General features: G+C 38.7%; 3 protein-coding genes across 8 annotated transcripts in view; all 3 read right to left on the reverse strand.

Moving 5' to 3' along the window:
* wdr7 (WD repeat domain 7) overlaps nucleotides 1–6890 on the reverse strand; it is a 109563-nt gene extending 102673 nt beyond the window's left edge. For 3 of the 5 annotated variants that reach the window (XM_088071498.1, XM_088071496.1, XM_088071494.1), the window contains exons 1-10: nucleotides 6734–6890; nucleotides 6278–6368; nucleotides 4496–4667; nucleotides 4291–4397; nucleotides 3677–3755; nucleotides 2853–3027; nucleotides 2257–2333; nucleotides 2004–2123; nucleotides 1067–1212; nucleotides 247–349 (exon numbers count right to left, since the gene is read on the reverse strand). In XM_088071498.1, coding sequence (XP_087927624.1) covers nucleotides 247–349; nucleotides 1067–1212; nucleotides 2004–2123; nucleotides 2257–2333; nucleotides 2853–3027; nucleotides 3677–3755; nucleotides 4291–4397; nucleotides 4496–4654 — 966 coding nt within the window. In that variant the 5' untranslated portion in view covers nucleotides 4655–4667; nucleotides 6278–6368; nucleotides 6734–6890. The remainder of the gene's footprint in view (nucleotides 1–246; nucleotides 350–1066; nucleotides 1213–2003; nucleotides 2124–2256; nucleotides 2334–2852; nucleotides 3028–3676; nucleotides 3756–4290; nucleotides 4398–4495; nucleotides 4668–6277; nucleotides 6369–6733) is intronic. The other 2 variants (XM_088071497.1, XM_088071495.1) reach the window with 2 other exon arrangements.
* An 824-nt stretch (nucleotides 6891–7714) lies between these two features.
* LOC121963166 (sodium- and chloride-dependent GABA transporter 2-like) lies at nucleotides 7715–16732 on the reverse strand. Its single transcript, XM_088071486.1, has 15 exons — nucleotides 16598–16732; nucleotides 15212–15445; nucleotides 14775–14909; nucleotides 14038–14178; nucleotides 13821–13911; nucleotides 13609–13741; nucleotides 12829–12963; nucleotides 12167–12270; nucleotides 11826–11950; nucleotides 10471–10583; nucleotides 10209–10346; nucleotides 9992–10094; nucleotides 8848–8948; nucleotides 8546–8716; nucleotides 7715–8116 (listed from the first exon to the last, which is right to left on the reverse strand). Exons 2-15 carry the CDS (start codon nucleotides 15414–15416, stop codon nucleotides 8003–8005), a joined length of 1809 nt encoding a protein of 602 aa, XP_087927612.1. The 5' UTR covers nucleotides 15417–15445; nucleotides 16598–16732; the 3' UTR covers nucleotides 7715–8002.
* Nucleotides 16189–26331, reverse strand: LOC121966447 (sodium- and chloride-dependent GABA transporter 2-like). 2 transcript variants are annotated; one of them, XM_088071485.1, is made up of 15 exons: nucleotides 26060–26331; nucleotides 24261–24490; nucleotides 23793–23927; nucleotides 23217–23357; nucleotides 23005–23095; nucleotides 22769–22901; nucleotides 22500–22634; nucleotides 21429–21532; nucleotides 20808–20932; nucleotides 19963–20075; nucleotides 19723–19860; nucleotides 19496–19598; nucleotides 18595–18695; nucleotides 18293–18463; nucleotides 16189–18009 (listed from the first exon to the last, which is right to left on the reverse strand). In XM_088071485.1, exons 2-15 carry the CDS (start codon nucleotides 24466–24468, stop codon nucleotides 17905–17907), a joined length of 1803 nt encoding a protein of 600 aa, XP_087927611.1. In that variant the 5' UTR covers nucleotides 24469–24490; nucleotides 26060–26331; the 3' UTR covers nucleotides 16189–17904. The 2 variants fall into 2 exon arrangements, with proteins under 2 accessions (XP_087927611.1, XP_087927610.1); XM_088071484.1 differs by lacking the exon at nucleotides 26060–26331 and having other exon boundaries at nucleotides 24261–26044.
* Nucleotides 26332–26876: the final 545 nt, after the last annotated feature.

Consider the following 26876-nt stretch of genomic DNA (forward strand, 5'->3'; position numbering starts at 1 on the left):
AAATCTGATCTCTAAGTGCCTCAAATAACCCCAATTCAAAAAATCCAAACTACTGTTTTAACAAAAAGCATCTAAAACAGCTACCACCTTACAACATCACAGTTATTTTTCTGCTGTGCAGCAGGTGTGTACAGTACAAAACATTTCTGAGCTGATTTGTGTGTTTCAAGTCTGTTATTCAATATAATTTATCAATCACAAAAATTTAAAAAGCTCCGTTCACAGAGTGAAGGACGGAGGACTGACCTGTTTGTCTGAGCGGTCGGCGATGCTGTAGACCAGCGGAGGGATCGAGCCTTCTTTGGTTTTCCCAACATCGCTACGGAAATGTTCACTGGCAGACAGACAGCTGAGGAACACACACACACACACACACACACACACACACTAGTTATACGCTTACAGTATTTATGTAGCACACACACACACAGTCAGAGGAACCTATGGATGCCTTTTAACCTCCGTGCTCACAAGGTTCACCCTCCAAAACATCAAATTCAATGACTTTTAAGGACTTTTCAGGCCCGCTTCTTTCAAATTCAAGGCCCCAAAAATGGTTTAAAGTTCATTACTGACACTGACAATTTTATCATGAGACCTGGCAGGCTGTACCAGTGTTATAAAAAAAATCCTATTCAGTCATAACAAGGACAAACTTAACAAAGTAATAACAGGATCTCCAAATAAGGAGAAACTCTCAAAAAAATCACAAAATAATGGGAAATTATACTGAGTCATTATTTTTTAAGACATTTCTTGGATTTTAGGATGTTTCTAGGATTTTAGGACATTCTGAGGATTTTATGACTCTTCGAGAGATTTAGGACTACTAGGATTTAAGGATGTTTTTTTAGGATTTTAAGGTGTTTTAAGGATTTTAGGACATTTCTACAATAAAAAGAGTCTACTTCCCATCATTAAGTTGGAAAAAATTATCAAAAAGAACTTTTTCTATTCTTGCACAAAATATATAAATTCAAGCACTTTTAATGACCCATTTCTTTTTAGGTCTATTTCCAAAAAAAATTTTCAAGGATTTCAAAGACCTGTGGTTGAGCAGGTTTACCTGGCAGGCAGCTTGTAGATGTAACTGCAGCCGTCTTCGGTCCAGATGATGACTTTGTCTGCGGCGATGAACTCTCCTCCGGTCCACGCCTGGTCGTTGTCGCTGGGCACCGAGCAGAGCAACGAGTAGTCGCCGGCGTCAAACACCTGACACACACGAGACAGAGATGTTTACTGATGTAGAACCGCTCGGGCCGGGTCAGAATTTAAACATTTAAAAAGCTAAAATTGAGCTGAAAATGGCCAAAAAAAAAGGAAAAATGAAAAAGAAAATGAAAATTTAAAAACTATATGCACACATTTTTGTTCTGTAACATAATTTCAAATATATAATTATAATAATTATAATTATCTGGACATTAAAAAGTACAAAAACCATTCCAAGTGTGAATCACTTGATTTTTTATTGTGAATTAGAAAATGGCTGGCGGGCTAGACGGCACCCTGTCAGAGGCCAGATTTGACCCGCGGGCCGTAAGTTGAGTATCACTGTACTGAGTCATTATTCTGAGTCTTTTTGAGAAAGTTTATCATTAATGATTTAAAAAGATCTTTTGTTTTTTCATCACACTGGCAAAAACAGGCTTCTATACCTTGGAAAAGCTGAAAAAAAAAAACACAAAAATTTTAAAAATATATATGCCAACATTTTTTCTATAATATAATTTAAATATATAATTATAATAGTTTTAAATATATTTTCTGTACTTCTTTTGTTTTGTCTTTATTATTATTATTTTTTATATATTATTTTGATTTCTAATATATAAGTTGGTAATTGCCTTTTTTCCCCTTGTTTTTTTATATAATCAAACCACTTTGTTCAGGTTTGAAAGGGTTAAATAGCTTGAGGAAGGTGTGTGAGCGCAGCAAAAATAAAATGATGTCGATCCAGGTTTCAAAGGGTTAATTTAGTGGAGATGCAGGTTCTGTCTCACCCTCCAGTATTTGGAGCAGACGACCAGCAGGCTGCTCTGAGTGAAGGTGCAGAAGGAAATACTCTGACAGCCCTGACAGTAGATGGGCTTGGACTCTTCTTCAAACACTGGATCCAGGTCCTGCAGAGACAGAGACAGAGACAGGGACAGGGACAGGGACAGAGACAGAGACACACACACACATTAGAGCCTGAGCTGATACACAAAACTAATAAATTTTTTTAAATGGACAAACATCTGTACGGCAGTGTACCTGCATCTTGCTGACCTCAGCTGTGATGATCCAGACCTTTAAAATCCCGGTCACTGACACGGCCACCACGGTGTCCTCTACACAGGGACAGACGGACAGAGACAGAGAGACAAACCCTTTAAAACACCAAAGTCACACAACAACACAAACAAACTAACTGACAGAGGCAGCTACAGATCAGCAGCTCCCGTGTTCAGCAATACAAAATCACAGTTTTGTCAAGAAAATCTTTGGATGTTTTAAAATTACAGCTGAAAAATACAGAGTTCATCCACAGTTTTACCAAAAAATGTCTGTGATTTAAAAAGCAAAAGACCATACAGTCTCTGAAACGACCATCGATACTCCTTATAGATTCTTTTCCATTCATATTTTTAATTTTTTTTTTAATTATAGTAGGGGTTTACCAGTTTTTGAAGATTTTTTAAATAAATATGTTGGGGATTTCGGGGGATTTTTTTCTCTAAAAATTTTAGCGATTTTAAAATTAAGAATTTTGGCAATTTTGGGGTTAAAGTTCTTTATCTGAAGTTGTAGTTCTGAAAACAGCAGCTAAAAGGAGCACGATGTCTCTTCCAGCTCCCCGTGTCTCTCACCTTGTGTCCGGTGGGACCGGATGATGCTCATGGAGCTGATCCAGTCAGGAGAGATTTTGGACACCAGCGAGTACAGGACCTCAAGGCTGGTGGCGTCAACCACAAGGATTTCTGGGTAGTGGCCATTGCAAAGCAGGCGTCCCTCCCTCTCGGTGCCGATGGTGAACTGGTAGAACTGAAGAACCACAGAGGAAGTGGAGGGAGTTAAAAAAATAAAATTAAAATTTAAGCCTTCAAAGAGCAAAATTCTCAACTTTTCTGGTATGATTTTAATATGAAAAATCAGCAGGATGTGTTGATTTTCACTGAAAAACTGCAAAGTTGAGTATGACACAGCTTGGTTAACGGGTGAAATCAGTGCTGTGGAAATGTTTATTTTGATTATTTTGATCATGTAATATTACAGTGATGGCACACTGTATTTGTGCTTATGAGACGACATTATTAGTATTATTAGTATTTGAATAAAAGCTTTTATTTGAGAATTTATGTTACAAGAACAATTTAAAGTGATATGGCATGATTTAATGACTACAAATCAATTAGTAACTTTTTTACTAATGATAGTGGAGGTAAAAAAGTGGAAAAGACATGAAACACAAAGGCTAAAAATGCAATACGAATGCCAGGAACATTAAAGAATAGTATCAATACACTCGATTTATGCCTTGAAAAATGATTTTAGATTTAGTCACACACGAAGGAAGACTTGTCATTTGCCTTTCGATGTAGTATAATCGCAGAGAAAATAAATCCATGCATTGTTACCCCCCTAGAGTGTGTGTGTGTGTGTGTGTGTGTGTGTGTGTGTGTGTGTGTCCTACCTGTATGCCAGTGTGAGCACAGGCCAGCTTGGTGAATTCAATGCAGCGTCCATCGTTTACGTCCCATAAACACATCTCTCTGAAAACGTGAACAAACCGAAGTTAGTTTGAGAAGGAAATCATCTGCAGTTAAAGAGGACCAGTTATGCTAAATTACCAATTCATAATTGTATTTTGGGGTTTCTACCAACACATTTACATGTTTTAATAGTAAAAAAAAAAAACACTGACTGTCATTCTGGGTAAAAGCCAGAACAACACCCTGAAATAATACAACGCATGTTTTAATGCTTTAATGGCTGTGGGATTAAAAATTACAGTTGGGTGGCTTTCAATGGCGCAGACTTATTGTAGGTGCTGAGCTGAAAAATCAAAGATTAAACAAAAATACACAATCTTGCCAAAATGCACAAACACAAAATTATCAAGAAAATAAAGACTGAAAAGTGTGTAAAATGTGCCAAAATGTCCCTAAGGGTTAAACAACGAATAGTCTCATTCTGATAAGAAAAAAAGGGGTTTTTATAACTTAAATCAAACTACAAGTTTTTATGTTATATCACAAAGAAATCTGAAACTCCTGATGAATGCGAGCGTGATAAAGACGTACTCACCCGCTCTCTGATGCGCTGACGATGTACTGTTTGTCGCTGCATGCGCTGGCTTTAGACAGACAGGTGATGGAGGCCGTGTGACCAAACAACATGGCCCGCGGACAAATCTGAGCCGAAAACAGAAGAAAAACAAGGTTTCGTACGACAAAACAACCACAAACATCACCATTATCATTAACACCACCTTCACCCTCATCGCCCGTACCTCCAGCTCAGGCGTCATGTCCCAGAGACAGATCTGTCCGTCGTGGCAGCCGGTGATGATGGTGCTGAAGTCGTCCATCACCAGCAGGCTGCTGATGCAGTGGGTGGGAGCCGTGCGGCCCCAGAGCACTATGGGTAGAACCAAGTTGTTCCCCGACATTTTGTTGATGTGTCTGGAGAGGAGAGATAATTAAAAAGAGAGAAACAGACAGACAGAGAAAATATCTAAATAAAAATGATCAGACATTGATCTGAAGACCAGCAATAAGGATGCAAACAAAACAGTTCTGCAGCGTTGATTTTTTTTTTACAGCTGCAAAGATGCTGATTAGTAAATTTCATTAGTTTTTGAAACCCTGTGCTGCTGCTAGGGCTGGGCGGTTTGGAGAAAATCAATATCCAAATCATCAATATGCCAAATACCTCAATATTAATATTTCGACTGCATCATCTGCTATTTGTATTTTATCTACTCATACTGTGTCGTATATTCTTAACTTGCACATGTTTATCTATACTGTGTGCCTTTTTGTCTTACTGTTGTACATCTTTACAATTGTACAAACTGTATCTTCACATTGTATTTTTTTTTTTAATTATTTTAGGATGTCTCTTAACATTAGGAAAGGGACTACCAATGAAAATTAGCTCCCCAGCTAAATCAGTTGCATTTTATTTTTAAAATGGATTCGTGTGCATTGTCCCTTTTTAATAAATAAATTACAAATATATTTAAAATTACAAATTAGATTTAAAATTATTTTTACAGAATTTTTTTAAAGTCTTTTAGGTAATTTTTTGCTTTGTATTTTTTGCTTCACTTTCTAGTTTTGTGTGTGTTTAAGATAAGATAATCATCATATTAGTCCCACAATGGAGAAATATTAATCACGACAGCAGCAAGGTGTGTACAAGATACGCAAGAAGAAAGAACAAAATAAAAGCAAATTGAACAATTTAAAGAGTAAAAATCAAGATGCAGTGGTAAAAAAAAAACAAGGTGCAATTGTAAAACACAAGGTGCAACTCAACAGTTAAATTTTAATCAATTGATCATGGAAGACAATTGTGTTTGTGAAAGAAATGCATTTAAGTTTAGGTGCAGTTGGTGTGTTTTATTTGCTTGTCTTTGTTTGGATTTTTTGGCAATTTTTTAGGTAATTTTCTTAATTTTTTTAGATTTCTTGCTAACCTCTGGGTCATTTCTTCTTTTGTTGCTCATCAACTTCTTCCCATGTTTTTAAATAAAATAAAACGAATTCACAGTTTACAAAGGTTAAAAAAAATTTCATTGGACTTCAATAATAATAATAAAGTTTATTTATATAACACTTATCAAAACAAAGTGCTTCACGCTTCAAATCACAAAAAACACTGAAATTTAAAACAACACACAAAAGAAATATATAAAAACAGCAAACAGGATTTTTTTTTTATACAAGCAAAAAAAAAAAACAACAATATGAACAAATCATAATTTGAGTGAAGGGAATCAAAAGCATGTCCCTTATAGACCGTCTGTCCCAAATATAAGCCTGCTGAGTTCAATTATTTGAGCAATAAATAATAATAATAATTAATTAAATTGTTATAGAGTCTCTATTTTTATTAAAGCTGCGTGCACCACTGAGAAAAACGAAGCCATTGCAGGCTACAGATGCTAACCACATAGCATGGCAACGTTTAGCATGTTGGTCCATAATTGTGTGCACAAATAATAACATACAGCGTTATTTAAAACTTGTAAAATCAGTAAATTGACGCATTATTAGTCGAGTCATACCTTCAGTCCGACACGAAAAACGTTAAACCGTCAACGAGTCACGAGTCACTTCTGCTCCGACACGAAGACAGAAACAGCAGCGACCCTTTAACTGAAATAAACAACACAAAGTGCACACTTTTACATTAATAATGTGTGTTTTCGCACCACATTTATGTAATTAACCTTGGCGTTACATTCAGTTTTCACAGGCTGCACACATTTAAAGAGGGGGCATTTAAATTAAGTCACATGCTGACACCTGGGAGAAAAGCAGGAGCAGATATTTCTCCAAATGTTTCAATTAAAAGCGAAATGTTTGTTAATTTTCGGACGTTAGAGGACACATTAGCTCTGCAGTCATCGATGCTAGCGGTAAATTATACCTGCAATGTCGCGGCTTCCGGGGTTAGCTACACGGCTAACGGAACCAAAACACAACGTTGAAAACGGCAAATTAAAACGATAAACACGTACCAGAACAACTCCTACTGAAACATTTCCCTCCGATGGAAGGATTATCGACGAAAGTTTCCCTCCGTGGTCGATAAAAACAGATATTATCCTCTTTTTCGGCTTGTTTTTAGCAGCTGGTCTCACCGACAAACCGATCTGTTCGGTCGGCAGATCACCTGACGACTGAGAGCCGCATCCGGTCCGAGGATTTCAAAATAAAACTTGCGCTTCTTTCTTTTTTTATTTTTCTAGAAAGAAATTCCTTGAAACCTGCACTAATACAGATGGCCTTTTAGCTGTTATTATAAAAAAAAATCACAAATACATATGCATTAAAGAGAATAATAATTTAATAACCGATGATTGAATTTTTTTATCAAATCTATTTTTTTACTTTAAAACTTGAAAGTTCAGCAAGAAATATCAATTACAAAGGCAATAAGAACAATAATAACAATTATAAAAAAAATCTTGGAAATAAAAAATATAATAAATAGCACACATCCTCATTTTTCTTAACAAAAGAAAAAATCAGTTCTTTATCTTTGGCTTTATTGAATAATAATATCAATAATAATTATAATAATAATAATAACAATAAACTCTGTAATGTCCACACTAAGGGGGGAAAAATTCTTTGCATTTTTTATTTCTTTGGGGCAATTATAACAAAAATACATGATTTTTTTGTTTGTTTGTTTATTTTAGAGACACCATGTACCAGCATTAATATTATTTCCATGTATGTATTCTAGTTACAATTATGGCACATCTCAGAATGAATAATTCACTGGTGTGATATGGCATTTTTATTTATATGCAGAGACTCTGCCATCTGCCTGTATTTTCTTGTTTTTTATTATCTGTGATCAAAATGTTTATGGGCGTGTATCCCTCAGGCGAGGTTGGGGTTTTATAAAAACCTAGGGATCAGGTGCAAGACCGTATGCAGCAAGCATCAAAAAGACACACACACAAGTATAGAGAGGCAAAAGGCAAAACGAGAGTGAACAAGTTTTTACGTTTACTGGTGAGCTTGTTACAAACAGTAATCGACAATTCTATACCTTTAACAAGCAACTTCGAGGGACACTTGTTCTTCATTTTGATAAAACAAAGCACTGTCTTACTGTCTTTTTGCATCAGCAAAGGAAAAAACAAACATGAAAACATATTTCTACTAAAACAACAGGATTTGTCACATTCATATAACTGTATTTTCTTATTAAAAACATATTTATTTTAAGTTTAAGATTTTGGCCTTAGAATAAAATAAACAATCAGTTTTGTCTACAGTTTTGTCTCTGGCTTCTCCTCTGGCAGATCAGGACCGTAGGGGAGAGCTGAGGTGTTGATGTTGGTGTGGAGGTAGTTTTTGGCAGGGCGGCACAGATGTCGGAAGCGCTAGAGGGTTAAAAGAAAAAAAATCATAGTTAGTTGATTTTTTTAACACCAGTACATCCTTAAGTTCAATATAATATCAAGCAGCTCATGTATTTAAGAAATATTTATGAAAGCATTCATTTGGATTTAGGAAACAACATAAATAATACAGTATTAGGTGCAAAAGGAGAGCTTACTAGGTTTCAAATTCCTCTTTGTGCATCTATTTTTTTTCCGAGGTGCAAAAAGCTCACCTGGTCTCTCATCCTTTGAATAAACGTAGTGAGATTCTGCTGTTTCCAGGACCAAAACATATGCATACGAGTAGCATTGGTTTGGTTTATTCTGTTTGTTTAATTTTAAAATCTTGCTTGTGATACAAAAATCCTCTTTCATACATAGTATATCAGCAGCACTGGGAGCTAAATTCATTAAAGATGCAGGTTTCACCTGCGGCAGGGTTCCCGGGGTGGAGACCAGGGCGTAGATGGCCCAGATTGGAAGCAAGGAGAGGGAGGAGAGAGCGAGGAGCCAACCCAGTGCAGTGGCCCAAACTGGAGGGACCAGGCCATACCCCAGGTTCAACGGAGACCAGCTCACCAGAGAAAACACAAAAGTAGCCTAAACAGAAAAGAGAAGGACTGTATGAGTTTGTCTTTGCAAACAGGAATCTGAATCATGCAGATTGTATTTGTGTTTATGTGTTTACTGTTTCACAGTGAGCAGACAGTAGACAGGGAGGGGTCACTCACTGTGCACACAGCCGGGGTCAAGTATTTCCAGCACAGCTTGAAAACAGGCAGGGGGCTGTAACCGATCATATCCCTGATGTTGGCACTGAATCGCTCGGCTCCTGTGGCCAAAACAAGAACAACTCCACCATGAGTGGCTGTGGTTTGACATCAAAGTGGTAACAGTGATCTTGAAGTTTGACCACAAAAGTCTAATCGGTTAATTCTTGAATCCATGTAGATGTTTGTGCCAAATTTGAAAGAATTCCCTCAAGGCGTTATGAAATATTGCTTTCACAAGAATTTGACGGACTCAAGGTCACAGTGATACAGTGATGTTGACCTTTGGCCACCAAAGTCTAATTAGTTCATTGATGCTTCCAAGTGAATGTTTGTGCCAAAGTTGAGGAAATTTTCTCAAGGTGTTTTTGAGATATTGCATTCAAAAGAATTGTATGGACAGGATCACAGTGACCTTGTCTTTTACCAAATTCCAGGCAATTCATCCTTGACTTAAAGTGGATGTTTGTGCCAGATCTGAAGAAATTGCATCAAGATGTTTTTGAGATACTGCATTTACAAATATTGTGTTCAGGACAATAAGACAGACTCAAAGTCACAGTGATGTTGACCTTTGACCGCCAAATTCTAATCAGTTCATTGATGCATCTAAGTGAACATTTGTGCCAAAGGGATTTCCTCAAGATGTTTTTGAGATACTGTCTTCACAAAAATACAACAGACACAAGGTCTTTGTGACCTTTGACCTCCAAAATCTAACCACTTCATTTTTGAGTCCAAGTGGGCGTTTGTGCCAAATTTGAAAAAAAATTATCTTAAAGCATTTTTTAAATATTGCATACACAAGAATGAGATAGATGAGGTCTCAGATGAGGTGACTTTGACCTTTGATAATCAAATTCTAATCATTTCATCACTGACTTCAAGTTGACATTTGTGCCAAATTTGAAAACATTCCTTGGTGTTCTTGAAACATCATGAGTGAGAATGAGACCAAAGCAAGGTAACGGTTTTATTATGCTTCTGTAATGTGGCCAGAAGTATAATAAAATCATGAGGGGAGTATGAGGATGAAAAAACAACACTGAGAGGAGAGGAAGAAAGAAAATAGAGGGGAAAAGGAGAGATGAGTTGGGATTTGTACCGTAAACCCAGCCGATAGCTAGAGACTGGAACATGGCGAGAAGCAGCAGACTGGCTCCACTGCAGGCAAACTGGTCATAAATGTTGAACACATAGAGACCGATCTGCAAGTGGACACAAACAAAAAAAACTCTTATTCCATACGATAAAAGGGTAGAGGATCATGTCATATTAGAAAAATCTCACACACAAATCAGTCCGTCCTGAGTGTGACTTACCGGCGTGACCATGACCAGTCCTACAAGGAAGCAAACGGCACAGATGAACAGCAGCAGCAGCTCTCTGCGATGGCCTCGTCGGATCAGGTGTGGGAACAGGTCGGTCAATGACGTCATCAAGGACTCCAAACTCACAAACTGGATGACAGAGCGGAGACAGGGTAAGTGTGTGTGTGCTATTACACATCGATGACATCACAAATGATTCAGCAGAGCGTGTGTTTGTATGTGTTTGTGTGTGTGTGTGTGTGTGTGTCTGCACCTGTGTGTCCAGCCCGAGCATGATGATCATGAGGAAGAAGCAGACGGCCCAGAGTTGGGGTACAGGCATCATGGCTACAGCTCTTGGGTAGGCAATGAAGACGAGGCCAGGCCCTGAAAGGATTACCAAAAATGTGATGAGTAAAGTAAATATTCTTCAAAAATGAAAACTGAGCTTTGGCCACCAAAATGTAATCAGTTTATCATTGAGTCCAAGTGGACGTTTGTGCCAAATTTGAAGAAATTCCCTCAAAGTGTTCTTGAGATATTAAGTTCACATGAATCAGATAGATGCAAGGTCACAATGGCCTTGACCTTTGACCACCAATTCTAATCAATTCATCATTGAGTCCAAGTGGAGGTTTGTGCCAAATTTGAAGAAATTCCTTCAAGGCGTTTTTTTAGACATCACATTCACAAAAATGGGAAAGATGTGGTCACAGTCACTTCCCCTTTAAATGTGACCACTAAAATGTAATCAGATCATGATGTCAAATGGATGTTTGCGCCAAATTTAAAGGTGTTTTTGAGACATCATGTTCACAAGGATGAGGCAAATGAGGTCAGAGTGACTTGACCTTTGACCTTGACTTTTGACCACCAAACTCTTATCAGTTTGTCATGGAGTCAAAGTAGAGGTTTGTGCCAAATTTAGAGAAATTCCCTCAAGGCATTTTTGAGATATTGCATTTACAAGAATGGGATAGGCAAAGTAAAAACATCATGACTCCAGCCACAAATATCATCGGCACGGAGGCACAAAAAATATATATAACCAATTATAGCCAAAATATGTATACAAAAAAACCCTTTATTTTGAGCACAGTGAGGTTGCAAATCATTAGATGTTTTGGAGGCTTTTTAAAAAAAACAACATAAAGAAAAACATAATTATCAATATTTGTCAATATTTGCTATTTTAGAATAAAGCTGGCATTTCTATATGTATTTTGTTATTGTCAACACATCCCATGAATTGGTTTGTCCATCAATAATTTCCAACTTCCCTACTTCGTTTGTGGCACTCTGCTCCAAGTCCATTCATTCCTAATGACAGCACAAATCTTTAAAAACAGATCATGCATATTCAATAAAACTTTTTAAGTAATAAAGCAGCTGGGCACTGTAGGTATTACAGGAGTCAACTATGCATTTCTTGGGGACTATTTTCAGCTGCAGACATCAATGAAACTCTATGGAACAGAGGAATAAGAGATTTCAGGCTTTGGTTACATAGACAATACTTGTTAGTAGGACCAGCGGATCAATACAGCAGTGAATTAATTCTTTCGCTTAAGTTTTAGCTTCCCATGTCTGCAGAGGACGACATGGAAAGCACCTCAGTCTCTGTTTCACCTGACTGTGCCACGTCTGCAATGTCCACGCCCTGCTCCTCAGCCATGAAGCCCAGCACCGAGAAGATGGCAAAACCTGCTATGAAACTGGTCAAGCTGTTCAGGAGGCACAGACGGAAAGAATCCCTGAAAGGTCGTGCAAAAAAAAGCATATTTAGTTAAGCGTTATAGCGAAAGACAGCTTGATGAATTACATGTATACATATATGTATTGAGTAATTTATATACAAATAGTCATTTGGGAGGTGTGAAGTATTCAGCTAAAGGTGTGGCCATATCTGTTTTCTCTGCCATTCAAGTCATTCATTATGGAAGTGGAAAATGGTCAACAAAAGGTCTCACTTGTAACAGTCGTTGTCATATTTGTTATAACTGCCGAGGGCTACGAGAGATCCCAAACAGATTCCATATGAGAAAAATATCTGGGTACCTGCATCCATCCATACCTATAGAGAGAAAGACGAAAAATTAAGACAGATGAGAAGCAACAAGAGCAAACTGCATGTTAGTGAATTTGCTGGGTGTGATATCCTGCATTTAATCAGAAACTTAAAGTGCAAAAAAGTTTGCAGATTTACGTTTAATTTAACTTTAACTTCGTTCATTATTGAATCCAAGTATACGTTTGTGCCAAATTTAAGAAAATTCTCTTAAGGCCCAATTGAGATATCGCATTCACAAGAATGAAATAGACGTAAGGTCACTGTGACCTTTGACCTTTGACAAAAAAATTCTTGCAAGTTTATTGGTGAGTCCAAGTGGACGTTTGTGCCAAATTTGAAGTAATTCCATCAAGATGTTCTTGAGATATCATGTTTACAAGAATGAGATGGTTGCAAGGTCACAGTGATTTCTGACCATCAAATCTTTTCACTAATCTATTCTAACTGGATGTTTGTGCCAAAGCTGAATAACTTACAATAATCATCACCAGTGGCAACAGCTAAAATGGCGATTTTGAGGCTAGACCAGTCTTTAGTGTGTATGTGTTTGTGCTTTTGTACCTGTGGGTCTGCCAGGCGGATGTGATTGGGTTTGAGGTAGTAGATGATGCCCTGGGTCGCTCCAGGCAGAGTGACACCGCGTACCAGCAGCACAAACAGCATGACATACGGGAAGGTGGCTGTTAGATACACCACCTAAAATGTACACAAAGTGCAGGGAAGTGGAACAAAATCACTGCGGTGCCCAGCGCTTTATTATTTAATTACTTATTAATTAATTTATTATTATTATTATTATTATTATTATTATTATTATTTACATGCTAATTTTTATCAATTGACAAATTATTTTGATTCTGTGTCTAAAAAATGTTGGCTCCCCCTGCTGGGATGCACAGTATATGTCTTCATGTGTTGACTTAATATATAATAATTAATTAAATCTTTCATACTCTCTCGTTGGTCTTGTGCGAGCAGGTATATGTGAACGTGGCTCTCACAGTATGAGCTACAGAATACAACAAGGCTAAAAACATGCAGGCAGTGACATTTTTCAAAACAATTTGGCACATCAGGGCTTCAGGGCACTTGGATTACTTTGGACGAGCAGTAGGGAGACATTTTGTGGTCACCGTTTGCATCAATTTTTTGGGAGATGAGTGTAACACCTTTACCCTGCAACCCTCAAGCAGTGTGGGCGAGTAGATAATGACTAAACCTTCATTTTTGGATGAACTTGACAGCACAGTGAGTTGCTGCAGCTGTTGACCACGTTGATACAATCATGCACCTGCAGTTGTTATCCTGCACTGTTATGATGTTGGCGTGCTTTTTGCTTACCTTTCCGGTGGACTTGACTCCCTTCCAGACACAGAAGTAACAGCTGATCCAGACTAAGGCCAGACACAGAGCCAACTTCCAGCTGATTGGACCCACCTCGTCTAAACTGCTGGAGAGACGGAGTACCTCCCTCCTAGAACACAGACACTGCTGTTAATGCATGATATAAAACACAAAAAACTCTTGTGAGAAACCAAAAAAACTACACTCACTCCCAAAACTCTATGACAGGAGAAGTGGCGTTCTCACGCAGGCTGCTCCCATTGAAAGTCTCATTGAGGCAGTTGAATGGGACACATGCATCTGCAGGAGAACACATTTTCTATAGATATCGGGACAATTTTGTTATTGTGATCTCTTTTGGCCACAATAATCATGTAGGGAAAATCTGATTTCATACCAGTTTCTAAATTTCCTGTCTTTACTGACCAGTGTTCCACGTGTTGTTGCAGTGCGACCAGGGCAGCTCCGCCTGGAAGCTGGAGAACAGGTAGAAGACAGCCCAGGCCAGGATGATGATGTAGTACACAGAGCTATGCAGGATTACTACCTGGCTGGCATAGCCGAGACCTGAAGAGACATAAGAAGATGCAGAGAGACAAACATAGTTTTAGGACAAGGCAATATATCAACATTTTATCAATATTGTAATATAAAAATAGACGATGGGACTCATACAAGGAATGTTCTACAAATTTTCTCTTATTTTTGTTATTTTTCCACAATTAGTTCTGCATGTATGACTGAATATGAGCTGCAAGTGCATGAAGCTTGCAGCACATGCTAAATTTTCTGAATGAATCCAAAATGACCTATCAACTCTTACATAATGGTCCACTCCACTCTATAAGAGCAACACAATTGGAGCTAAAACAAATATTTCACAAACTGATTGGTCTATTGATTTATTAGAAAAATTTATTGTAAACTATTTTTTAAATATTTATTTATTTGGCAAAAATAACACACATCCTCATTGTTGATTTTTCTTAACTAAAGAAAAAATCAGTTAGTTTATCATAAAATAATAATGATAATAATAATAATAATAATAATAATAATATATATATATATATATTTTTTAAAAAATTTTTGTTTTTTTACAAAACAATTAATTAATTATGTGCACAAACGGCTCCACTGATAACATAATTAGATAAGTGTACCTCCGAATAATGGGCAGATAGTCCTCCAGGCGCTGATCCCTCCCAGGCTGGTGTACTGTCCCAGTGAGGTCTCCAGGAGGAACAGGGGGATGCCGCACAGCACCAGGAACAACAGGTAAGGTATAAGGAACACACCTGTACACACACACAAGGTGTTATCCTCTGAGGACCATCACTGATCTCAATATCTAAAAACTGAATAAAATTTACTTTTGTTTTAATTAAAATCTGAACCCTATAACCAAGAACCAAATTAACCCTAACACTCAACTTAATTTAACGTTAATCATAAATAAAAGTTTCAATCACCAATCTGACCAGGCAAAATGGTAAAAATAAAATACATTTTCAAAAAAGTGTATGCGAATTTACAGACTGACAATCGTTCATGTTTTAGCTGAAATTTGTTCTCCTCTCCCTTCTGTCACAAGCTTTACCTCCTCCGTTCTTGTAGCAGAGATACGGAAACCTCCACACGTTGCCCAGACCGATGATCTGCCCCAGTATGGCCAGGAGGAACTCAGCCTTGTTTGCCCACTGTCCTCTGGGATTCAGACCACTGTGGGCGGTTTCTCTCACAGCGGCGAGGTTTTCCTTGGTGGAAGTCTGCCCCCCACGCTGTGGAGGCAGCTGGTCGCCCATCACTGTTTCTGGCAGAAACACACACACCCCTGAAGAGAGAAAAACAATAAACCGTGAATGCATGAAAATTTGAATATATGGAATGACAGTATATAGAACGAAACTTAAATAAAAATCAAAATATGCAGAGAGAAAGTTTGAAATAACCTTGAATAAATGTAATCAAAGATTGAATATAAGGAATGACAGTTTTAGAATATGGAATAAAACCTGAGAATAAAAAAATATATAAGGAGAAAGTTTGAATATTAACAATGAACCTTGAAAAAATGTAATGAAAATTGAACATATATATATATATATATATAGAGAGAGAGAGAGATGACATTCTTCGTATAATGAAATTATGCTTTACAATACAGCATTAAACTTGAATTAAAATCAAAATGTATAGAAAGTTTGAATATATTGCATGAAAAATTGAATATATGAAGTGATAGCTTGAATAAAGTGAATGAAAGCTTGAATATATGGAATGACAGTCTAATTATATGGAATAGAAACTGTGAGTACTGAATGAAACTTCAGTGAAAATCAAAATATATAGACAGAAAGTTTGAAGTAGTATATAAAATGAAAGACTGAATATATGTAGAGAGAAACCTAAACATGAAACAGTCATTTTTATTGGTTTGAGATTACTAACCAAAGATTTTTTAAAAAAATCACTGGTCTCAGAGCTAATCAGGGAAGTCACGTGGCATGTTGGTTTTCTCCTTTTGGTCGTAAAAGTGATGCAACTTAAACAATAACGGTATAAAAACAAAAATAGTCATAGGATGTTGTTTTTTAATGAACTATTTGACTTGACCACAGTTAAGAGGCTGTGTTGTTTCCTTTTCTCATTCAACTGAGCATTTTCAGCTGCAATAAAAAATAATCAGGCTTGTGCTTTTATTACATACAAACGTGATCATTGTACTTTGACTTGTGGATATACAGTACGCACTCATGCATATCTTTCTTTCACCTGTGTACTGTAAATTATGACCGTGAAAAGAAATGAACTCACTATTCACAATAACTCCTAGTAAGAACAACACTGACATCCACCAAGCAAAAGAAAAAAACAGTAAAATAAGTCTTGCAATGATATACAGTGCACAGATTCCTCACCTACACTTGTACTCATTACATATATACATACACTTTCAGTGTTAGAGGCCACAAGCCAGAGTTACCTGTTGACAGATGAGTCCTGTTTTGTACAGGAAAAGCAGAAACAGATGTGAGCTGTATTCCTCCAGCAGGCTGTCTGAGCAAAAGAGGCCCCTCACAGCTCCTCTACATGTAGCACAAACGTGGCTCGACACTTTCTGCCCTCTTGTGATGCAAAGAACTACACCTTGCACCACAAGAGGGAGTATAACTACACTTCACTTTCAGAAATGCAGCTGAAAATCCCAGCACAAGTGCATTTAAAGGAACAGTTCACCTAAAAAAATGACAAAGTGATGATTTATATATATTAGTTACTCACCACTTAACCTTGAATTTATAAGGAAAACTTAGTTTTTTTGCATGGCTTTACAGTAATGGAAAAATCCAAGTCTCATTTATCTTCCGTGCTTCCCAAAAACATACATTTTCAGTTAATGCTGAATTTAAATACTATCATCATCGACATTTATTTTGCTGGGTCAGTTCCCAAATAGTGCAAATCTTAAATATGAGAATTTATCCACCAGGTGTCATATAGTACAGCTGTCAAACATGGTGGAAAATCCCTTTATTGTAGAACTGAAACTCGTTAAAACCAAATTTATTTGAGTTTTTATTTTGGCTCATGTCCCACCGACTAACATGGAGGGGTGAGCTTTATGACCGATACTGCAGTCAGACACCAGGGGGCGATCCAGATGTTTTGGCTTCACTTTTGAGAAGCTGTCATTTTGTCAATCTTCATATACAGCCTATGCATAAAACAAAGCATCAGTTCAGGCTCTATGAGCTAAATATTCCCAATCCAGATGTCAAAAAAATGCACACGCACACACACACACACACACACACACACACACACACACACATATACTGTATGTATGTATATATATATTAGATTAGATTATAGATTTATAGATTTCCTCTGCAAAGACTCTGCCCTCTGTTTATATTTTCTCATTTTCCGTATTCAGGATCTTTATGCGCCCTCATGCCTCTCAAAGGAGGTTGGGGCTTTATAAAAAGGTAGTGACCAGGTGACAGACAGTAAGCAGCAGGTATCTAAAAGACAAAGCGCCAATAACACACAAACATAGCGAGGCAAAACACCTCTTCTAATGAATATAAACATCCCTGCAGTGCACAAAGTTAATTTCGTAAAGTTACACCACGTCAACATTCATATCTTACAGTTAAAGATACCATCATGTCGTCAACATAGAGAATCCCATAGGAGTGGCAGAGTCATTTCCTTATTAAAAACATACAAAGTTTTAAGTTTAACATTTTGAGTTTAGATTTTTTTAAAAAAATGATCAGTTTCTGACTAAATCGGTGTCTCATCTAGCTTCTCAGTCGGGGGCAGATCTGGGAGCGCTGAGGTGTTGGTAGGGAAGTAGTTTTTGGCAGGGGTGCACAGATGTCGGAAGCGCTGGAGGGTCAAAAATATCATAGTTAGTTGACTGTTTTAACATCAGAACATCCGTATCACTCTGAAATATTTTCTTATATGTGTTAAATTTAAAAGTCTTTCCTGTGATAAATTATCTGAGAGCTTTTTCAGTTACTGGTTCTAAAGTGTGGCATAGTTTCCCCCTAACAATCTGATCTTCCCTGTCCATTGAGTAGGGCTGTCCCAAATACCATTTTCTGGGCTCCAGAGCATCGCTATCAATCACCAGTTCTAAATTCATTAAAGAAAATGCAGGTTTCACCTGCGGCAGGGTTCCCGGGGTGGAGACCAGGGCGTAGATGGCCCAGATTGGAAGCAAGGAGAGGGAGGAGAGAGCGAGGAGCCAACCCAGTGCAGTGGCCCAAACTGGAGTGACCAGGCCATACCCCAGGTTCAACGGAGACCAGCTCACCAGAGAAAACACAAAAGTAGCCTAAACAGAAAAGAGAAGGACTGTATGAGTTTGTCTTTGCAAACAGGAATCTGAATCATGCAAACTGTATTTGTGTTTATGTGTTTACTGTTTCACAGTGAGCAGACAGTAGACAGGGAGGGGTCACTCACTGTGCACACAGCCGGGGTCAAGTATTTCCAGCACAGCTTGAAAACAGGCAGGGGGCTGTAACCGATCATATCCCTGATGTTGGCACTGAATCGCTCGGCTCCTGTGGCCAAAACAAGAACAACTCCACCATGAGTGGCTGTGGTTTGACATCAAAGTGGTAACAGTGATCTTGAAGTTTGACCACAAAAGTCTTATCGGTTCATTCTTGAATCCATGTAGATGTTTGTGCCAAATTTGAAAGAATTCCCTCAAGGCGTTATGAAATATTAACAACAATACAATAACAAGAATAACTTCACCATGAGTGGCTGTGGTTTGACATCACAGTTTGATTTCCGCCTTGCTGAGTTTGGTGGTGGACGCTGAAACTGGCTGGAATACATTTGTTTTTGTAAGTGTCTACAACTATGGAGGAAAGTACTAGAAAAAAGCTCTTAAAAAACATTTATTTAACTCAACATACCATCTTTTCAAATATGTAACAGCAAGGAAAAGTAATGGTAGTTGTAGTGTGACTGGCGCAAGGTCATAGTGACGTTGACCTTTGGCCACCAAAATCGAATGAATTCAAGTAAATGTTTGTGCCAAATCTGAAGAAATCCTCCCAAGGTGTCGTTGGGAACATCTTTCTTTCCACTCACAAGAATGACATGGATGCACGGTCACAGTGACCTTGACCTTTGACCCTCAAATTCTAGTCAGGTCACCGATGCATCCAAGTGAACGTTTGTGCCAAAGTTAAGTTAAGTCTGGAATTTTCTCCAGGTGTTTCTGAGATTAAGGCATAATAAAAGGGGAGAATGAGGAGGACGGAGTGAGTGAAGGAGAGCAGAATAGAGAGGAAAGAAAATGATGAAATGCAGCGATGACAGGAGAGGGAGGGTGAGTTGGAGTTTGTACCGTATATCCAGCCGATGGCCAGAGACTCGAACATGGCGAGAAGCAGCAGACTGGTTCCACTGCAGGAGAACTGGTCATAGATGTTGAACACATAGAGACCGATCTGCATCCAAGTCAACACAGACAAAACAAACATCATTTGTTCCATATTATGTAAAAACAAATAGGGTAGAAGTCCTATCAAACACACCTCACGCACAAATCAGCCCGTCCTGAGTGTGACTTACCGGCGTGACCATGACCAGTCCAATCAGGAAGCAAACGACACAGATGAACAGCAGCAGCAGCTCTCTGCGGTGGCCTCGTCGGATCAGATGAGGGAAAAGGTCAGTCAATGACGTCATCAGGGACTCCAAATTCACAAACTGGATGACAGAGCGGAGACAGGGTAAGTGTGTTCGTGTTGTTAAACATCAATGCTGTCACAAATGATTCGCCGATGTGTCAGTGAGTGTGTGTGTCTGCACCTCTGTGTCCAGCCCAAGCATGAGGACCATAAGGAAGAAGCAGACGGCCCAGAGTTGGGGTACAGGCATCAAGACTATAGCTCTCGGGTAAGCAATGAAGGCGAGGCCAGGTCCTGAGAGGATTACCAAACCAGAATTACCGCCATGCAGTTGTACGCCTCTGTAAACCACTCGAGCTGCACTTACAGTTTACATCCATGTCTGTGAAAACATGGATACTTCACACACATCTTCCCCCAGAAGATCTGACATTGAGTAATGGTCAGAGAAGTGTTTTGGAAAAACATTGTGATGAAACAGTGAAAATTACCTTTTTTATATTAAATGTCATTTCTTAATCATTTTATCCAATTAGACTTTCATTTGAAATTTAGCAGTTTTAGGGATTAAGCGTATGAGTTCTTAAATTATGGCACAAAAAAGTGTTTTGTGAGATCACTGTGACATCTGACCACCAAATTCAAAACAGTTCACTCTTGAGTCCAAGTGACTGAGCAAAATTTGAAAAAAAAATTCCCTCAAGGTGTTTTTTGAGATATCGCATTCACAAAAACATGAGATTCGAGGTTATAGTGACAGTGACCTTTGACATATGACCACTAACCATTAAAATCAAACACTTCATCCATCCGTCCAACTACACGTTTGTGCCAAATGTGAGGAAACTCCCTCAAAGCCTTGAACTTCAACCACCAAATTCTAATCAGGTCTAATCATAAGTCCAGGTGAACGTTTGTGCCAAATTTGAAGAATTTCCTTTAAGGTGTTTTTGAGATATCATGTGAATCAATTGAGTGGTGGATTAATTCCCTTATTTCAGGTTTAGCCACCCCTCTATATTTCACCTGACTGGACCACGTCTGCTATGTCCACGCCCTGCTCCTCAGCCATGAAGCCCAGCACCGAGAAGATGGCAAAACCTGCCGTGAAACTGGTCAAGCTGTTCAGGAGGCACAGACAGAAAGAATCCCTGGAAGACCATGCAAAAAGAAAAGCACATTTAATTAAGCTTTATAGTAAGACACAACTTGATGAAATACATCACATCGACATTGTTTTTCTCGAAAATTCCAATCAATTTAAGTCATAAGCATCCACATTTGACAACAACAAAAATATATCAAACTTTTACAACCTCTCATACAACTTGTGTAGTATAATCCACATCTCATTTGTACTTCCCAAACAGACAGTACTTTCTGAAGGGGAACCGAACAGATATTTTGTTGTAGTTGTGTTGTTTTTAAACCCACTTGTTTATGACTTAAAAAATCAAGAATTTTCTCCACGTTTGGATTTTTTCACTCGCTGTGTAAGAATCACATTTTTTTTTTTTAATGTAACATGAGGTGAGAAATTTATATACAAAAGGTCATTTGGGAGGTGTCAAGTATTCCTTTAAGGTGTGGCTGTATTGGTTTTCTCTGCCATTCATTGTGGAAGAGGAAATAATCAAAAGGTCTCACTTATAACAGTCGTTGTCAAACTTGTTGTAACTGCCGAGGGCTGCAAGAGTTCCCCAACAGATTCCATATGAGAAAAATATCTGGGTACCTGCATCCATCCATACCTATAGAGAGAAAGACGAAAAAAATTAAGACAGATGAGAAGAAACAAGAGCGAACTGCATGTTAGTGAATTTTCTGTATGTGATATCCTGAATTTAATCCTCTCTCAGTCTGCAACATTTGCTTTAAATGAGTGGGCCAAACTTTGCTGCTGTATTAGAAAGGGCCACGGACTGCAAAATGTTTAACATAACTTTAACTTCATTTTTGAGTTCAACTGGACGTTTGTACCAAATTTGAGGAAATTCCTCCAAGGTGTTCTTCAGATATTTCATTTTCAAGAATGAAATAGATGCAAGGTCACAGTGAACTTTGACCATCAAAATCTAATCACATCATCATTGAGTCCATGTGGGCATTTGTGCCAAATTTGAGGAAATTCTTTCAAGATGTTCTTGAGAAATCTAATTCTCAAGAATGAAATAAACGCAAGGTCACAGTGACCTTTGACCAGTAAATTCTTATCAGTTTATGTTTCAATCTAAGTGGACGTTTGTGCCAAATCTGAGGAAATGGAAAGTCACAATGACCTCTGACACCCAAAAGAGCTTCATTGTTAAGTCTGAGTGGACATTAGTATTGAATTAAAAGTTCCCTTAAGGAATTCTTGAGATATCTTATATACAAGACTAAAATGGACTCAAGGTCAGAGTGACCTTGAAATTCGGCCACCACTGTTCACTGTTAAGTACAAGTGGATGTTTTTGCCAAATTTGAAGAAATTCCATCAAGATGTTCTTGAGACATTGTGTTTACAAGAACGAGATGGATACAAGGTCACAGTGAGCTTTGATCACCAAAATCTATTCATGAATCTATTGTAGGAGGGCGTTTGTGCCAAATCTGAAAAAATTCCATCAAACATTGCATTCCCTGGCTATCACCAGCATGGAGGCATAAATATCCAAGATGACAACAGCTGATCTTGAGGCTACAGTCTATAGTGTGTATGCGTTTGTGTTTTTGTACCTGCGGGTCTGCCAGGCGGGTGTGATTGGGTTTCAGGTAGTAGATGATGCCCTGGGTCGCTCCAGGCAGGGTGGCACCACGTATCAGCAGCACCAACAGCATGACATACGGGAAGATGGCGGTTAGATACACCACCTAGAATGTATGCAGAGGGTTGAAAAGCCAGCCAAACTGAAATAACCAACTTCCTGTTGTTTGTAGAATACCTGAATACACCTGCAGTTATTACTCTGCATCGTGATGATGTTGGCGTGCTTTTTTTCGCTCACCTTTCCGGTAGACTTGACTCCCTTCCAGACACAGAAGTAACACATGATCCAGACAAAAGCCAGACACAGAGCCAGCTTCCAGCTGATTGGACCCACCTCGTCTAAACTGCTGGAGAGACGGAGCACTTCCCTCCTGAAGCATAAACACGGACACACACACACAAAAACGCACACTGCTGTTAATGCATGATATAAAACAAAAACAGTCCGTGAGAAACCAGAAATCCTACACTCACTCCCAAAACTCTGTGACAGGGGTGGTGGCGTTCTCAGGCAGGCGGCTCCCAGTGTCGGTCTGGTTTAGGTGGTTGAATGGGACACATGCATCTAAAGGAGAATGTGTGTATGTTTTGTACACTGTTGTTTATATGAACACTTTTGACCACAATCATAATGGTGCATATAGTGCCAACCAAGACAGAAGCAGAAATTTCCTGTCTTTACTGACCAGTGTTCCACGTGTTGTTGCAGTGCGACCAGGGCAGCTCCGCCTGGAAGCTGTAGAACAGGTAGAAGACAGCCCAGGCCAGGATGATGATGTAGTACACACAGCAATGCAGGATTACTACCTGGGTGGCATAGCCGATACCTAAAGAGACATATGAGAATGCACTGAGTCAGATGCAGGTTTAGGGCTGGGCAATATTACAATATGGTACCAATATCATGATATGAATCTAGATATGGGGCCTCACGCAAGAAGGGTTATACAACAAATTTTCAGTTACTTTTGTTTGTATCCACAATTAGTCCTTATTTAGTACCCATTGATTTTTGGTATTGATCAATGTTTTTCTTATTTTTGCTATTGAATATCTCATTTTCCCAGTCCACAAACTGCTTGTCCAACACAAGTTTGACATATGAGAAACCTTATCAACTGTGAAAAAAGCATATCTGCGCATTCAAAATCATGTTTTCTACACAAGCTCCTTTTTCTTTCTTTCTTTTTTGTTATTTTTTTTTGATGAAACAGTCAATTGATTATGTACAAAAACTGACAATAATGATATAATTAGTGTACCTCCGAATAACGGGCAGATAGTCCTCCAGGCGCCGATCCCTCCCAGGCTGGTGTACTGTCCCAGTGAGATCTCCAGGAGGAACAGGGGGATGCCGCACAGCATCAGGAACAACAGGTAAGGTATAAGGAAGGCACCTGGACACATGCACATATAAGGCGCCCTCACTGATTAAGTCCTCACTGATCCAGTTTCTAAGCCTTAAGTTATGGTTATCCCAGTTTTAATTGAAATCTGACAACCTTACCACCAAAATAGCTACAAATTTACCCTTACAATCAACTCATTTTAATATTCACCCTAAATAAAAAATCCCTATCACCAGTCCGACAGGGAATGATGGACAGACATGATGCACAAGTTTAAAATGACAAAATACACATATCCACAGCTCTAACAAACACCTTAAAAATGTGAATCTTTCACACTTTTTAGCTGAAACCTGCTCTCCTCTCTCCCACATGCTTTACCTCCCCCGTTCTTGTAGCAGAGGTAAGGGAACCTGAACACATTGCCCAGGCCGACAGTCTGCCCAGCCAAGGCCAGGAGGAACTCAGCCTTGTTTGCCCACTGTCCCCTGGGATGCAGGCCGTCATTGGTGGCTGCTCCCTTATTGGGGAAGTTTCCCTGGGAGAGGTTAGTCTGGTCTCCTTGCTGTGGAGGCAGCTCGCCGCCCATCACTGGTACTGGCAGAGAAACACTCACACCCATAAAGAAAGAAAAACACAAGAAATTAGGAGAGGGAAAGAAGCTGTATGGCCTTCTTGTACACTACTTATTGCGCTATAAAACTAAAATAATAAAAAAAAAAAAACAGAAATTACGAGAGAAAGGTTTGGTGGACAAACTGTGTAGCTGTAAGCCTCTATTCAGCCTCACCTGCATATTGCAGTGGGAATAAAATAATTGTTGTAAATTGCCTTGTTGTTTTGGTCTAAAAAGTGTTCAGACAGGAAATACGTATGTTACAACACCAGTGCATACCATGCATTGGTGTTGTAGCACAAGAAAACAAAGGAGCATACAGTACTCCAAACTGCAACTGAAAAACTCTTCCAGGTGCACGACACAAAAAACAAATGTTCAGCAAAATGCACGACAAAACTGACCGTCAGCACACAATAATGCTGCTTCTAAAAAGGACATTATTGCGTGAGGACACTCAGTTTTGTCATGCATTGGTGTTGTGAAACTACTTTGCAGCACCATCAGAGAGAAACTGGACAAAACCTGTATGGCAGTCGTATCAGGTTCACATCCTCCATTCTTTATGACGTTACGCAGGTGTTTTAACAAACTGTGGAAACTTTTAGTCAAACACAGATTATATAATAGAGTATTTTTGTCATAAGCCCAATTGCGATGTTTATTAGTTTCAAAATAACCTTGGATCTAAATCAACGTTTAGACCATTGTGTGGAGAGATCAAAGAGAACCAAAACTATGGGAAACATTTTTAAAGAAAAAAAATTGTTTGCTTTTTTTCTTTAAAATGTTTGGCTATTTTAATTTCTTTATGAATCACCAAAATTTACATGTTTTGTTGCAGCCAGACAATGTAAAAACAAAAATTACCATTGGATTTTCAAATTTTTAACAGTCTGTACATATCTTAAGTTATTGCACAGGTAATTTGTGAAACAAAATTCCATGACTTTACAAAAACTTTCCCAGGCCTGGAAATAGCTATTTGCAAATTCCATTACTTTTCCAGGTTATTCATTACCTACAAATTCTGTTATTAACATCATAATTCCTAAATATGACAAAGAATGACTCAGAAACTCAAATCAAAATAAGGGGCTTTTGCATTTCTTCACAATAATTATATTCCCGGGATTTAAAACAACATTTGGACATTGTGTGGGAATATTAAATTGGCAAAACTAATTTGTAACAGCTAAATTAACACAGAAAATGCGTATAAAGAAAATTAGGTAACACTTAATCATACAGCCTGCGATTTACGATGTAGTTTTGTTTTATGAATCAGGTACCAACAGAAAAGCAAACAGTTAATACATAACCGTAGATACAGAATTGTGAAATGTAGTCTTGTTTATTTCCACTGCATTTATCATTAACAAAAGTATGAGCTGTGTAGTATTTTATCAGTACCTGAATGAAAAAACACTGTTTTGTAAATCTTTAAATAAAAAGTTACTGAGTTTTTACAGCCTTTTTTGTTTTAGATGCCCAAAAATAAAAAGGCTTGGGTATGGTTGGACTGGTTGACTGTTAAATTATGATTTATTAGGACGAGACTTACAGAATGGTGCAGCAGCAAGGGTCAGCAACAGGTGGTCGGTCCAAACAGGTAAAAATCCAACAATGGGCAGACAACGAAATCCAATATCCAAAGGCAGAGGTTCAGACAGGTGAGTCAGAGCAGTCAGACAAAAGGCTCTGATTGAAGGGCTGGAAATATTTCTGCAGCCAGATTACAAATGCCAGATCCTAGATAACTGGGGTGATTGGCATTAAACGAACTGGCAGGGAGTGTCTGGTAAAGAGCCTGTCCTTAAATTGCAGGCCTGTGGAGGTTTGGTGGAAACATGTGAGAGACGATGTTGATGTGTAGATATTACTGAGCCAAGGTCACACACTGACACTCAATGTCATGGTTCCTGCATTCTCCTTCTCCCCCTCACTGCCAGTAACTTTCCACTCACCTTCCTCTGACCTGCTCTACCTGCAAGCCCCGCCCACTGCTGCAGCCTGCTCTCCCCACAGCTGCAGCTCATCATCATCAACCCGGTATTTAAGACACTCCAGCCCACACACTCATTGCCAGATCATCCTCTGCAGCATGCATGTCTTTCCAGCGTTTTCCTGCCGGATCTTCCGGTACCGACTCTGACTGTTCCCGACCTGCTCTCCTCGCCTGACTCCCCGTGAACCTACCTGCCTTCTGTCCCCGACCACTTGCTCTGTTTCGGCGTTCCGGAAATCTGACGGCTTCACTGGTAAAGACCTTTCTGCTTGGCTTCGACGATTCTTCTGCCTGTTCCCTGTTGGTGCTGTTGTCCCTGCGGACGGACTTCCCGGTGACCGAACCCCTGCCTGCCCCCGACCACTCTTCAGCT

This window comes from Plectropomus leopardus, chromosome 20 (genome assembly GCF_026936395.1).
Source record: "Plectropomus leopardus strain MGB_pleo_1.0 chromosome 20, ASM2693639v1, whole genome shotgun sequence".
NCBI classification, from domain to species: domain Eukaryota; kingdom Metazoa; phylum Chordata; class Actinopteri; order Perciformes; family Serranidae; genus Plectropomus; species Plectropomus leopardus.

Excerpts from the sequence above, each read along its gene's own strand:
- LOC121963166 (XM_088071486.1), bottom strand. The coding sequence starts at position 15,416 with ATGGGCGACCAGCTGCCTCCACAGCGTGGGGGGCAGACTTCCACCAAG. Across the intron at positions 10,584-11,825 it reads TGCAGACGTGGCACAGTCAG|GGCCTGGCCTCGTCTTCATT; the intron begins GTGAAACAGAGA and ends TAATCCTTTCAG. Across the intron at positions 8,717-8,847 it reads TGACCCCGGCTGTGTGCACA|GCTACTTTTGTGTTTTCTCT; the intron begins GTGAGTGACCCC and ends TTTTCTGTTTAG.
- LOC121966447 (XM_088071484.1), bottom strand. The coding sequence starts at position 24,501 with ATGGGTGTGAGTGTTTCTCTGCCAGTACCAGTGATGGGCGGCGAGCTG. Across the intron at positions 23,928-24,260 it reads CTGCTACAAGAACGGGGGAG|GTGCCTTCCTTATACCTTAC; the intron begins GTAAAGCATGTG and ends GCATGTGTCCAG. Across the intron at positions 23,358-23,792 it reads TATCTGCCCGTTATTCGGAG|GTATCGGCTATGCCACCCAG; the intron begins GTACACTAATTA and ends ATGTCTCTTTAG.